Source organism: Balaenoptera musculus, chromosome 6, assembly GCF_009873245.2.
Source record: "Balaenoptera musculus isolate JJ_BM4_2016_0621 chromosome 6, mBalMus1.pri.v3, whole genome shotgun sequence".
NCBI classification, from domain to species: Eukaryota; Metazoa; Chordata; class Mammalia; order Artiodactyla; family Balaenopteridae; genus Balaenoptera; species Balaenoptera musculus.
Window position 1 is genome coordinate 115744088 of NC_045790.1, and position 12256 is coordinate 115756343.

The window sequence follows — 12256 nt, forward strand, 5'->3', positions numbered from 1 at the left end:
TCCCCATCCTCATGTCTCTGTGTGCCCAGGTTCCCATGTTCCCGTGTCCCTGTTCCTGGGTCCCCATCCCCGCACCTAGGGATGCCTGTCCTGTGTTGAGAGAGCTACACTTGAAGGCCCCCCACGGCCTCTTCAGGGTGGGGGCCAGGACAAGACACAAGGACTCACAGCCCCTTCCCCTGGATGGCAGCCCCTCCCCAGGCTGCTCCCACTTGCATCTCTTCCTCTATCAGCTCAGGGGCCTGATCCCAACACCCCCACCGCAGACCCACCACGTTCCCCCCTCCCAACCCTCTAGGCAGCTCCTCCATGCCTGGGGTGGTACTGAAAAGGCCCAGAGAGGTGCATTCTGATTCCCTCTGAGACTGTCCTGCCACACCTGGTGACCCTGAACACTCGGGTGTGTCTGGGGGTCCAGGGCCCTTCCCCCAACTGCCCGGGGCCACTGACTTTGGGGACAAAGCTGGGGCCTTATTCCCCCTCCACAGCCCACAGATTTGGGGAGCCAGGCCCAGTCCCTCATCACAACCTACTCTGCCCTTTTCAGACCTCAAAGCTGCCAGGAACCCAGGGTGGGGAGGGGGAATGGATGGGAGGTACCAAAGTAGGTCCCAGGGCTCTCAGCTCTGGCCCATGCAGCACCTGCAGTTATGGCCATATTCGTGTGTGTGTGTGTGTGTGTGTGTGTGTGTGTGTGTGTTATACACTTTCAACCACGTTTAAATGCATTGGCTTTCTTTTCCCCCCAAACACAAATATTCTTTTACTTACTTACTTATTTATTTATTTGGCTGCGCTGGGTCTTAGTTGCAGCCTATGAGATCTTTAGTTGCGGCATGCGGGATCTAGTTCTCTGACTAGGGATAGAACCTGGGCCCCCTGCATTGGGAGCGCAGGGTCTTAACCACTGGACCACTAGGGAAAGTCACTAAATGCATTGGCTTTAATGCATCATCATTATTTCTAAAACTAGTTCATTTTCCCAAACAGAAACCATTCACTCATTAAACAACAACTCCCAATTCCCCCTCCCCCAGCCGGGGGTGACCTCTATTGTCTGGTCTCTATGAATTTGCCTATTCTAGATACCTCATGTAAGTGGAGTCATACAGAATTTGTCTTTTTGCGTCTGGCTTATTTCACCGAGCATAACGTCTTCAAGGCTTATCTGCATCACAGCATGTGTCAGGATTTCCTTCCTTTTTGAAGGTAAATAATATTTCATTGTATGGATGGACCACATTATGCATATCCATTCATCCATCAGGGGACACCTGGGTTGTTTCCAACTCTTGACTATTGTTTAAAATGCTGCTGTGAACCTGGGTATACAAATATCTCTTCAAGACCTTGCTTTCAATTTTGGGGGGGTATACCCAGAAGTGGGATTGCAGGATCATATGGTAATTCTATGTTTCAATTTTGAGGAACCTCCGTACTGTTTTCCACAGCATCTGCATCGTTTTACATTTCAACCAGCAGTGCACAAGGGTTCCGATTTCTCCACATCCTCGCCAGCACTTGTTTTCTGTTTAATAGTAGCATCCCATGAGTGTGAGTGGTCTCTCATTGAGATTTTGATTTGCATTTTCCTGATTAGTGACATTGAGTATCTTTTCATGTACTTACTGAACATTTATAAATCTTCTTTGGAGAAATGTCTTGAATGGGCAAGGGGTGTCCCCAAGCAGGTCCCAGTGCTCTCAGCTCTGACCCACGCGGCACCTGCAGTTATGCCCACATTCGTGTGTGTGTGTGTGTTAAATTACACATAACATATAATGTACCCTTTTGACATTATAAAAGTTGTTTTCATTCTTCATTTTGAGTTTTAGTTTTTTGTTAATTTGGGTTTTTGTTTTTGAGGTTTTGTTGTTTGTTGTTGAGTTTCAAGAGTTTTTGTTTTTGTTGTTGAGTTGTAGAAGTTTTAAAAAGTATATTCTGGTTATTAAACCCTTATCAGATTTGTAGTTTGAAAATATTTTCTCCCATTCTGTGGGTTGCCTTTGTACTCTTGATAGTGTCCTTTGGTGCACAAAAATTTTTACTTTGATGATGTCCAACATGTGTCTTTTGCTGCTTGTGCTTTTGGAGTTTTATCTAAGAATCCATTGTCAAACCCAAGGTTATGAAGATTAACCTGTATGTTTTTTAATAGGGGTTTTGTGGTTTTAGCTCTTATATTTAGGTCATTGATTCATTTTGAGTTAACTTTTTGTATATGGTGTGAGGTAGGGGTCCAACTTCATGTGGAAATCTAATTTTCTCAGAATCGTTTGCTGAAGGCAAATCATTTCCCCCATTAAATAGACTTACTACCCTTGCAAAAATCAATTGGCCATAGATATATGAGTTTATTTCTAGAGCCTTACTTGTGTTCCATTGGTCTATATGTCTATCCTTATGACAACACCACACTGTTTTGAACACTGTGCGTAGGAAGTTTTGAAATTGGGAAATGTGCGTCATCTAACGTTGTTCTTTTCCAAGATTATTTTGGCTATTCAGGGACCCCCTTGCAATTCCATATGAATTTGAGGATTGACATTTTAATTTCTGCAAAAAAAAAAAGAACAGAAAAAAGAAACACTGTTGGAATTTTGATAGGGATTGCATTGAACCTGTACATCACTTTGGGTAGTACTGACATCTTACAATTAAGTCTTCCTGGGACTTTCCTGGTGGTCCAGTGGTCAGGACTCGGTGCTTTCACTGCTGGGGCTGTAGTTCAATCCCTGGTCAGGGAACTAAGATCATATAAGCCGCGTGGTGCAGCCAAAAAAATAAAAAATCTTTCTACCCATGAACAAAGGACATCTTTCCACTTAATTTAGGTTTTCTTTATGTTAACAATGTTTTATGGTTTTCAGTGTACAATTAAATCACCCCCTTGGTTAAATTTATTTCTAATTATTTTATTATTTTAGATGCTATTTTAAATGGAATTGCTTTCTTAATTTCTTTTTGAATTGTTCATTGCAGATGCGTAGAAACATAACTGATTTTGTTTGTTGATCTAGTACCCTGCAACTTTCCTGAATTTATTATCTCTAGTAGCTTTCTTGTGGATTTTTTTGTGTATATCTTCTAGATATTTCCTTTGCTTACCAGGGAGATTGCACTTAACATCCTAAATTTATAACAGTGTACTTCAGGTGGACAACTTCACTCAATCACATAAACTATGCTTCTAAACAGTTCCATCTGCTTTATGTTGTCATTGCAAATTACATGTTTGTACACTGTGTGCACAATTACATGAATTTGTAATTATTGTTTATGCATTTGTCTTCCAAATCATGTAGTAAATAAAAAGTGGAGTCATACCCGAAAATACAGTAATACTGGTTTTTATACGTGCCCATGGTTTTGCCTTTACCACAGATCTTTATTTCTCCCTATGGCTTTGAGGTACTAATGTCCTTCCATCTAAACCTGAAGGACTGCCTTGAGCATTTCTCGTAGGCCAGGTCTGGTGGCAACAAACTCCCTCAGCTATTGTTTATCTGGGAATGCCTTAAATTCTCCCACATTTTTGAAGGTCAGTTTTGCTGGATATAGAATTCTTGGTTGACAGTTTTTCCCCCATCACTTTATTTTTAAAATTTATTTATTTTATTTACTTTTGGCCGCGTTGGGTCTTTGTTGCTGCGCGCGGGCTTTCTCTAGTTGCGGCGAGCGGGAGCTACTCTTCGTTGCGGTCCGCAGGCTTCTCTTGTTGTGGAGCAGGGCTCTAGGCGCACAGGCTTAGGTGCTCCGCGGCATGTGAGATTCTCCCAGAGCAGGGCTTGAACCCGTGTCCCCTGCGCTGGCATGCAGATTCTTAACCACTGCACCACCAGGGAAGTCCCCCCACCACTTTAAATATACCACTGCCTTCTGGTCTCTATGGTTTTCTGATGAGAAAGTATCTTAATCTTACTGAAGACTGCTTGTACATAACAAGGCATTTCATGCTATTTTCAAGATTTTCTCTTTGTCGTTCAACAATTTGATTATTAAAGTGTCTTGGTGTGAGTCTCTATGATTTGATCCTTGGAGTTCATTGAACTTCTTGGAGTTGTAGGTTCATATGTTTCATCAAATTTGGTAAGTTTTTAACAATAGTTTTTCAAATATTCATTTTGCCCTTCCCTCTCTTCGAGACTACTATAATGCACACGTGGGGCCCACTTAGGATGGGATCCCAGAGGTCCCTTGGTCTCTGTTCACTGTTCTTCATTCTATTCTCTTTCTTCTCGTCACACTAGTTTCAATAATCCTACCCCAACTTCACTTTCTTTCTCTTCCCTGCTCAAACCTGCTATTGAACCCTCTAATGAATTTTTCATTTTAATGTACTTTTCAGTATGAGACTTGGCTTGCTTTTAATAGTTTCTCCTTATTGATATTCTCATTTTGTTCATACATTATTTTTTGGATTTCCTTTACTTCCATGTGCATGTTTTCCTTAAGCTCTTTTAGCATTTTTAAGACAATTCTCTTAAAGTCTTTTTTTAATAATTCTGATGTCTGAAGTTCTTCAGGGATGGTTTCTATCAACTAATTTTGTTCCTTTGAATGGAGCATACTTTCCTGCTTTTAAAATTTTCCTTGTGATTTTGTTATTGCTGTTGTTGAAAGCTGGCTGTGATGGTTCTGATTCTGTGTGTGTGTGTGCGGATGTTTCTGTTGGGGGAATGAGAGCATGGCGCTGCCGACTCTGCCATGCGGCTGACAACCTACCCTCTTCTTTGGCTTCACTGATCTTTTCCATTACACCTAAGTTCTGTGTTTCATTAACTTTTGTTCCCATCATCAATTGCTACACCCCTTTGCTGTTAGTTTTTGGGGTAAGCTAAGATGGCAACTACTTATTCCCAAAACAGAATATGTACCTGACATGATACCAGAAAAGTTGCAGGTGTAATAAACTCAAGGACTGAGGACAGCAGGATTGTCCTGGGTGGAAACATGACTATCAGTGGATGGAATGTGGAGGTGGGACCCAGAAAACTGGGGTCTCTCAATCTACACCCAGATGTTTCACAGTAACAGAGATCTGCTTACCCACAGGGGAAACCTCACAGTTAGAGCAAACGTGCTTCTATCCCGACTGAAAAGTCCATCAATCAGAGCTGGCCTGGGAGCCGGTGAACTTGCCCGCCCAGCCCCGCCCAGCCCCTGCAAGGGCAAGGGGAGGATCCCTGAGTCCAACGTGTAAACACCACAGCCAGCCAGGGGCCCGGATCCCCATGAGGTCACGGATGCCCCCTGAGAGCCCAGGTTGGGGCGTGTTCACAGGTTGTGAGGCCCCGAGGCTGAGCTGTACCCAGGCTGTCCCCGCAGCACCTGTCTCTGATCTCATCATGGGCTCTGGGGACCCAGTGTGGCCCAGGGTGACCAGAGGGCCCAGGACCCCTAGGAAGCCCTGCACGGCCAGCAGGAGGGCATTTAGGTTTCAGGAATGTAGTCACGATTTGATTTTCTCAGGAAGAAGAGGCTCCCCGGGTGGACGGTACCTCCCTAAATCACAGCGCTGATTTATTCCTACTTTTTCCTAATGGTGCCCCGATGAGAACCAGGCAAGGAGCCCAGAACCAGTAGCAGAGCACCAGAAGCCCAGCGGCCACCCCAAGCAGCTATGAGGCCCTGAAACGTCCTGGCCCAGTTGCCGCTGGCCTCTGTCATCAGCCCGGCCTGGAGCACGTCCAGCTGGCTGGGTGGACACCACACAGCCAAGGTCAGGGCCAGGGTCTTGCCGACAGGCACCCTCGATGACAGGACTCATCAGTCCCCCAGGCAGCACCCACTCGGGAGCCGTCCCGACCTAGGAGGGGGCCCAGATGGGCAGGGGGTGAGCCTCCGTGTTGAACACATAAGTTAAGGCTTACGTGTTCCCAGGCTGAGCAGGTCTGGGTCGTCGGAGAAGAGCAGATACAGGTACTTGAGCGTCTCCCTCAGAAAGAAGCTCTCCATCTTGTCCCTGGGCTGGGGATTGCGGGGGTCCTGGACGTTGCTGATGGAAGAATAGCCGCCGGAGGGGACCTGCACGAGAGCCAAGGCCACAGCGTCACGATGCAGGCTCAGCCCTTTCAAGGGCTGCAGGCTAGAGGCACCCTCCCGAGACCCTGCCCCACCGCAGCACACACGGCCCCCCAGGGCAGGGTCTGGGGCGGTGAGGACCCCAAGGCCCACAAGAGGACTGGCCGCCCTGGTTCCTCCAGGGACCCCCTGGGCGATGCCAGCAGCCTGCAAGTGACCAGATGGAAAGTGCGACCTCCAGAACCTGTACAGGTCTTGCAAAAGCCCTGAGGTCACCCGAGGGGTGTACAACCCAGCACCTCACGTGCCACAGGGCAAAGATCAAGTCTCCGCTCTGCTGGGGTGGGCAGTGGGCCCTGGGCAGGGCAGGACCTTCTCTGAGCCATGGCCCCGGCTGTACGATGGGCGGCTGGGCCTGAGCACAGCGGGGGTGGTGGTGGTCATGGCACCCGTCCTGGGGAGCAGTGGCCCAGAAGTCACCTCTGGGTGGGAAAGTGCTGCCCTGGCCACACAGACAACCCAGGAGGGACACGCTCTGTGCACCTCGGGCCACGGCAGGGACCCTCCCCACACAGGCTGGCCCCCCGAGAGAGGAAGGAGGGATGCCCTGGCCCCCTGGTCATATACACGTCGAGGGCAGTGCTGGGCAGCTGGGCGCTCGCGGCCAGGGTGGGGCCTCCCCCATCCAGCCACTTGGCAGGTGACGGTGAGGAGCTGGGGACGAGGACCAGGCGGCGGGCGGGCCCTCACCCTCGTGTACGTGTTGAAGCTTCGCAGGAGCTCCCAGCCCCAGTCCTGGTACTTGCGGTCGTCCGTGAGGCGGTACAGGTAGAACAAGCTCTCCACTGTCTCAGGTCGCAGCAGGTTGTGTCTGTCGGCCGCCTGGGGAGGAACGCGGGCTCAGGATTAGCCTTGCCACGCCCCTGCCCTGGCGCCGCCGGGCCCCAAGGCCCCAGCATGGCTCACCTTGACCTGCACGTCCTTACGGGACTTCTGGGGGTGCAGGTTGAAGTGCACGATTTCGGGGCTCAGCCCCGTCTCCATCTGACGGTTCATCTGGTAGCAGGTGTCCATGAGCGCCCGGGCCAGCTCCATGTGGTCGGCAGGCAGGCCGTGGTGGGCGCCCAGAGCTAGCGTCCCTGGCAGGAAGCACACCAGGTGGTCCTGGAATCAGAGGGTCACCTCACCACCGTGGACCTGCGGCCTCACGGGTTCCACACGGGTCCAGCGTTATCAGGCCTCCCATGTTCCCAGGAGCCAACAGGCCTGAGTGCCGGCACGGCTCCAACAGGGGACTGAACTGCAGGCCACACACCGGGGGCCCCACGCGTGCAGGGCAGAAGCTGCTAGAAGGACCGCCACCTCCTGGGGAGCACATGCTGACCCGGGTCTCCCTCACCTCCTGCCCCAGAGGGCCGACAGAGCACCAGCTGCAGGAGGACAGGGGGAGGCGGAGCTGGAGGCGGGGCTCCCCCGAGCATGGAAGGCGGGGCTTGGAGCAGGGGAGGGGCCCCGGCACCACACAGACCTCAGCTCCCCCCGTCACGAGCCATCAGATGTCAAGGACAAAGGGTGGAGCCCCAAGACCCCGCTAGGCCGCGTCAGACCACGCTCGTGCTCACCATCTTGGCGCTGAAGCAGCCGTGCGCGAGTTCCCCCACGAAGGTCAGCTTGCCGGGTTCAGATCTGTGCAGCAGGTGCTTTTTGATTCCCTCCACGGCTTCGAGGTAGTCTTCCAGCAGCCTGTGCAGACCAGCGGGGCCCATGTGCTCGGGCCAGGCGGGCGCACAGCCCCAGTGTTCCGGGAAAGGGCACGACCCTGAGCTCCCGTCCCCATTCTCGCGGCTGCCCTGTCTGGGGTGGCGCCCCGCCAGTCTCCGCGTGGAGGCCCGTGCCAGCCCCGTGGGCTTCTGCCCCCGCCCCTCACCAGGGCCCGTGCCTCCCCACCAGCCCCAAGGGGCCACCAGAGACCAGTCTCTGCCGAGCCCCTGGCCCCGACGCGCCCACCCCGGTTCTCTGAACCAGCCCGCGGGCTCCCCAGTTGGTGACACCCTCGTCTCACCCGTGGGTGATGGCCCGGAGCTGCCCCTGCCCCTGATTCTGGGTCACTGTCACCCCTGGCCTGAGACTTGAGGCGATCCCAGCATCCTCGTGAGAGTTCATCTCTATTTTCTAAGCTGGACGAGGAGCTAGTGCCGCTCCCCGGGAAAGCGTGCTTTTTCAGGGTCAGGGCACTGAGCTCGAGGAGGCCCAGGCGGCCCTGGCTGCCGGCTGCGGGAGCGGACGGGCAGAGGGGCGGCCACAGGCCCGAGGAAGACCCCGGCTGCCCGGCACTGGCGAGCTGTGGACCCCGGCGGCCGGCCGGGCCCTGGCTCTGCACACAGGCTGTGAGGAGAAACCCGCCCCGCGGAGGGGCCCAGCCCTGGCTGGTGAGGCTGCCTGTTCCCCCCACCCCGAGAGCTGGGGCCCGCCCCGAGGGCAGAGAAACGGGCCTCACTGTGTCTCCTTCTTCCCACCCTGGATCCACTGCTTCAGCAGGTACTCATAGTAGCTGTCGGCCCTGGCGCCCAGGGTGAACACGCCCAGGTGGGTGAAGAGCCCGCTGTTGGTGTTGACGAACATGGGCACCAGCCCGTCCTTCTTCCCGCGCAGGGAGTGCACGTGCCTGGTCACCTCCTCCACGGCCTCCTGGGGCAGAGGAGGGCAGGACAATGAGCAGGGCGGGCTGCGCTCCTTGGACGCTGCCGCCCCGACGGGCCCGACCACAGGGCTGAACCCGCCCTCGCCACGGTTCTCAGCCCCCTCCTGGGGACAGTGTCTGAAGGCCACAGCTGTGGCCCTGGACCACCTGCCCAGGATGGCTGTGCGCTCCCGCTTCCTGCAGGGGGGCCAGGCACGTCTGCTTCCGAGCCCGCGGTTGCTGCTGATGGTAACAGCTGCCCCCAGGTCCTCAGCCACCTAGAGAAACTCCTATACACTCCTCACGACCCAACCATCCTGGGCTCCCCTGAGCTCACCTGTCCGGCCCGGGCGGCACATGTGTCTGTGTCCCCACAGCTCGGTGCACATTTTCTCAAAGCCCTCAGGACCCAACACACACACTCGTGTCAATTCATACACTTCCCTGGGGTAAGCTGCTTGATTCCTCTTTGGTCTCTTGCAACTGCCAAGACACGGCAACATGGGTGCCTGGCAAGTGACTCTTACGAGCCAGGGGCTCATTTCAGGCAGAAGTGCAGAACCGCCCTCATGTGTGCGGGAACCTCACATGAATGGTGCGTGTCCCCTTCCATCGCTGACGCGCGCTTGCTGTCCTAGGGCGGCGCCTCAGAGGCCGCAGCTCAGCACAGGGACTGGAATTCAACAGAATGCAGCCCACGCCCCACCTGCTCAGGTGCCCTCTGTTCTCTCTGCTCAGATGGCAGCGTCCCCGGAACATTCAAGGGAGGCACTTGGGCACCAAAGAAGGCTTTGGTGAACAGAATTCACAACCAGAGGCGGCTTCCCGCCACACGCCGGGGGACCACGCGCACACACGGGGCTACCGCGCAGGGGAACACGTGTGTCCACGGCTTCACCACACGTCCCGTCAGTGTCGACACCCACGGCTCTGCCGTCCATTTCTAACCCCACACGGCCGCCCCGTGTCCCCACTCCGGGCTCTCCTGTCCTCCCTGGGGGCTCCAGCACCGAGAGCAGAGGGTCCCGGCGGCGACCCAGACTCAGTTCTCCTGTCCGTGGAATGGGAACAGGACAGACTGACCCCTCAAGGGGCAACATGAGGACCGCAGCCCCCAGGCCCCTGGCTGCCCGGACACAGGCGGGAAACGAGCCTCCCGCACACACGTTCCTGTGCAGCTGCAGCGCCAGACACGGGACAACAGCCGCCAAGGAGCCCCACGTCGTCACCAGAGCTCCAAGGGGTGCCTGACCCCGAGACCCGCGCGTCCCTGCACCTGGGTGTCCAAGGCTGAGCGGCGCTCGGAGGGACGGCAGGAACCCCCCACCGCCCCGCCGCTCCTGTGCGTGTCCACACGCCCCCTCCCTCAGAGTGCCCGGGGCAGGCCCGAGAGGGCGCAGGCGGGACCTCACCTGGACTGTTCCTCGTCCTGAGGGCCTGCGGGGAAGGCCTGGCGGGGGCCTCTGCCTTTCTCAGAGGCAGCTGGGTGCCCCGCTCCGGTTCGGGCCCTGTGCCCCTCCGGCTGGAGCGGGAGGAGGGAGAGCGCTCAGACCCCGGGCAGAGGTGCTGACGCCCCGAGGTCGAGGTCACAGCCGAGCTGGGCTCAGACTTGGCCTCCACGCGGGGGGCCCTGCCCCGCCCTCCCACCCCCCACGGGGCACACGCTGTCTGCGAGGAACAGGAACGAGAAGGCCATTAGGCGTCAGGCTGGTTCTCTTTGTTGTTCAGGGAAAGAAACACCACAGAGACCCCCTGGCGGCCTCTGCGCCCCCATTCAGCCCGCCTCTGCTGCTGCCGGTACCTGACGCGGCTTCCCTGCGCCTCGTCTTCCCGGGGAGCCTCGCCCACCGCCTCTGCCCTCCTCTGGGCCTCTTCCTGCCTCCTGTCCTTGGCGTCTCCATCGGGGGCTCTAATCTGCAGGTTGGGGGGTCCCCGTCGGAAATGCCTTGGAGGCTTCTGGGCAGAGACAAGAAGAGACAAGAGTCACTCGTGAAATGATTCCATCGTCCATCTGGGACGCTGCCCCCCGTCTGATGCGGCCCCGCGCAGGGAGCGCTGTGGACTCGCGGAGCGGCTGCAATTCCCACAGGAAATTATTTTCATTTTTCCTACGACAGGCAGCTCTGGGAGGAGCCCCTTACTCGCCAGCTCCTGGCCCTGACCACCCGGATGGAGGCTCTGCCAACGGGCGAGTGTCGCCCTGGACAGCGGGTTAAGCCCCTGGCAGGGACGTTTCCGGGTGTCAGACCCTAAGGGTAGCAGGGCCGGCAGGGTGAGAGCCAGCACGGCCCCACGGACGGAGCCGCAGACGGCACTGTCGCAGGCCCGCGCCCGGACTCCCCAGCTCCCTCCTCGGAAGGGTGTGGCAGAGGTGGCCGGTCAGTGACAGAGCGCTGCGGGCAGGGCGGCGCCCCTCCTGGCTCCCAGCCAGCCCTCAACAGTGTGCGTGGCTGGCAACTCCTCCAGGACGTGAGGACGCTGACTTGTGAATGGAAAAGTCTCTGCTTTTCAGCATCCGTGGAAACCTTGCTGGAGGATCCCGGAAGACATTCTCCTTCCAAGGATTCAAACCCCACCAAGCTGCGCCCCCCGGGTCAAGAGCGCAGGTCTGGCCGAAACAAAGCTGCATCGCTCAAACAGGTCCTGGGGACGAGTGCTGGCGTCTGAGCGGAAGAGAAGGTCCGAGCGGCCTTCAGGTGCACAGCGGCCCCAGGACTTGTGCCAGAGGAGACACGGGTGTTCAGCCCCTCACGTCCAGCCCCTCCTAGACACCAGAGACGGGGTCGTGGACGCTGAGGTGTGGGAAGGTGTCTCTCAGTGGGGAATGTGCCGCGTTCTGCTTTCACAGGACTCTGAAGGTCAACAGGCAAAAGAGCAGCCACAGAAGTGGAAGAAAGGATGCTCACGGCTCCAAAGGGAGAAATTCCCTCTTTTACCCACAGACCCTCCAGTAAGACACGGGGAGAACGGCCGCCTGTCTCTCCCGGGGCAGCCCTGCAGGGGTGTGAGGCCGGCACCTGTCCCAGGATCCTCTCCCTGGGGGGCCCTCGGCGCATATGGACGGACACCCCAACCCGCAGTGGAGGGTGTCCCCAGGTGCAGAGCGCCCTGGGTTCTCCAAGGCCGTGCCCCCTGGAGCCACCGCCCTTTGCAGGGGACTTTCCCTGGCTCTCTGGCTGCCCAGACTGCCCTCTAGTCTCCACGTCCTCCCCCCGCCCCCGGAAGCGCCGCAGGACGAGGCCTCGCCCCTCCCTCCCCCTCTCTGCGTACTCCCAACCCTCTCCCCCAGGCCCCGACTGACACTCAGGCCCCCAGCAACTCGGTCTGGGCAGGTCCAGAGCGGAGCGCCCGCCTGAGCGTCCCCCGTCAGTAGCTCCCACAGAAAAGGGATGGGTCTCGTTCACACCTACCAAGGATCCGGCACAGCAGATGTGCAAAGATGAAGGACAGAATGGCCCTCCTCCTTTCCCCTGTCTCCTTCATCCAACCAGCCCAGAGTAAGGAGTGTGAGGTTAGAACCTCAAACAAATGGGAAGAAACAGGACCCTTCCC

The 12256-nt window shown here is 55.9% G+C and overlaps 1 protein-coding gene across 1 annotated transcript; it reads right to left on the reverse strand.

Annotated features, from left to right (window-relative positions):
* Positions 1 to 1959: 1959 nt before the first annotated feature.
* Positions 1960 to 10218, reverse strand: LOC118897125 (endoplasmic reticulum mannosyl-oligosaccharide 1,2-alpha-mannosidase-like). The gene is made up of 7 exons (XM_036856001.1): positions 10117 to 10218; positions 8522 to 8712; positions 7647 to 7767; positions 6991 to 7188; positions 6775 to 6906; positions 5874 to 6027; positions 1960 to 2556 (listed from the first exon to the last, which is right to left on the reverse strand). Exons 2-7 carry the CDS (start codon positions 8644 to 8646, stop codon positions 2501 to 2503), a joined length of 786 nt encoding a protein of 261 aa, XP_036711896.1. The 5' UTR covers positions 8647 to 8712; positions 10117 to 10218; the 3' UTR covers positions 1960 to 2500.
* Between the last annotated feature and the right edge of the window lie 2038 nt (positions 10219 to 12256).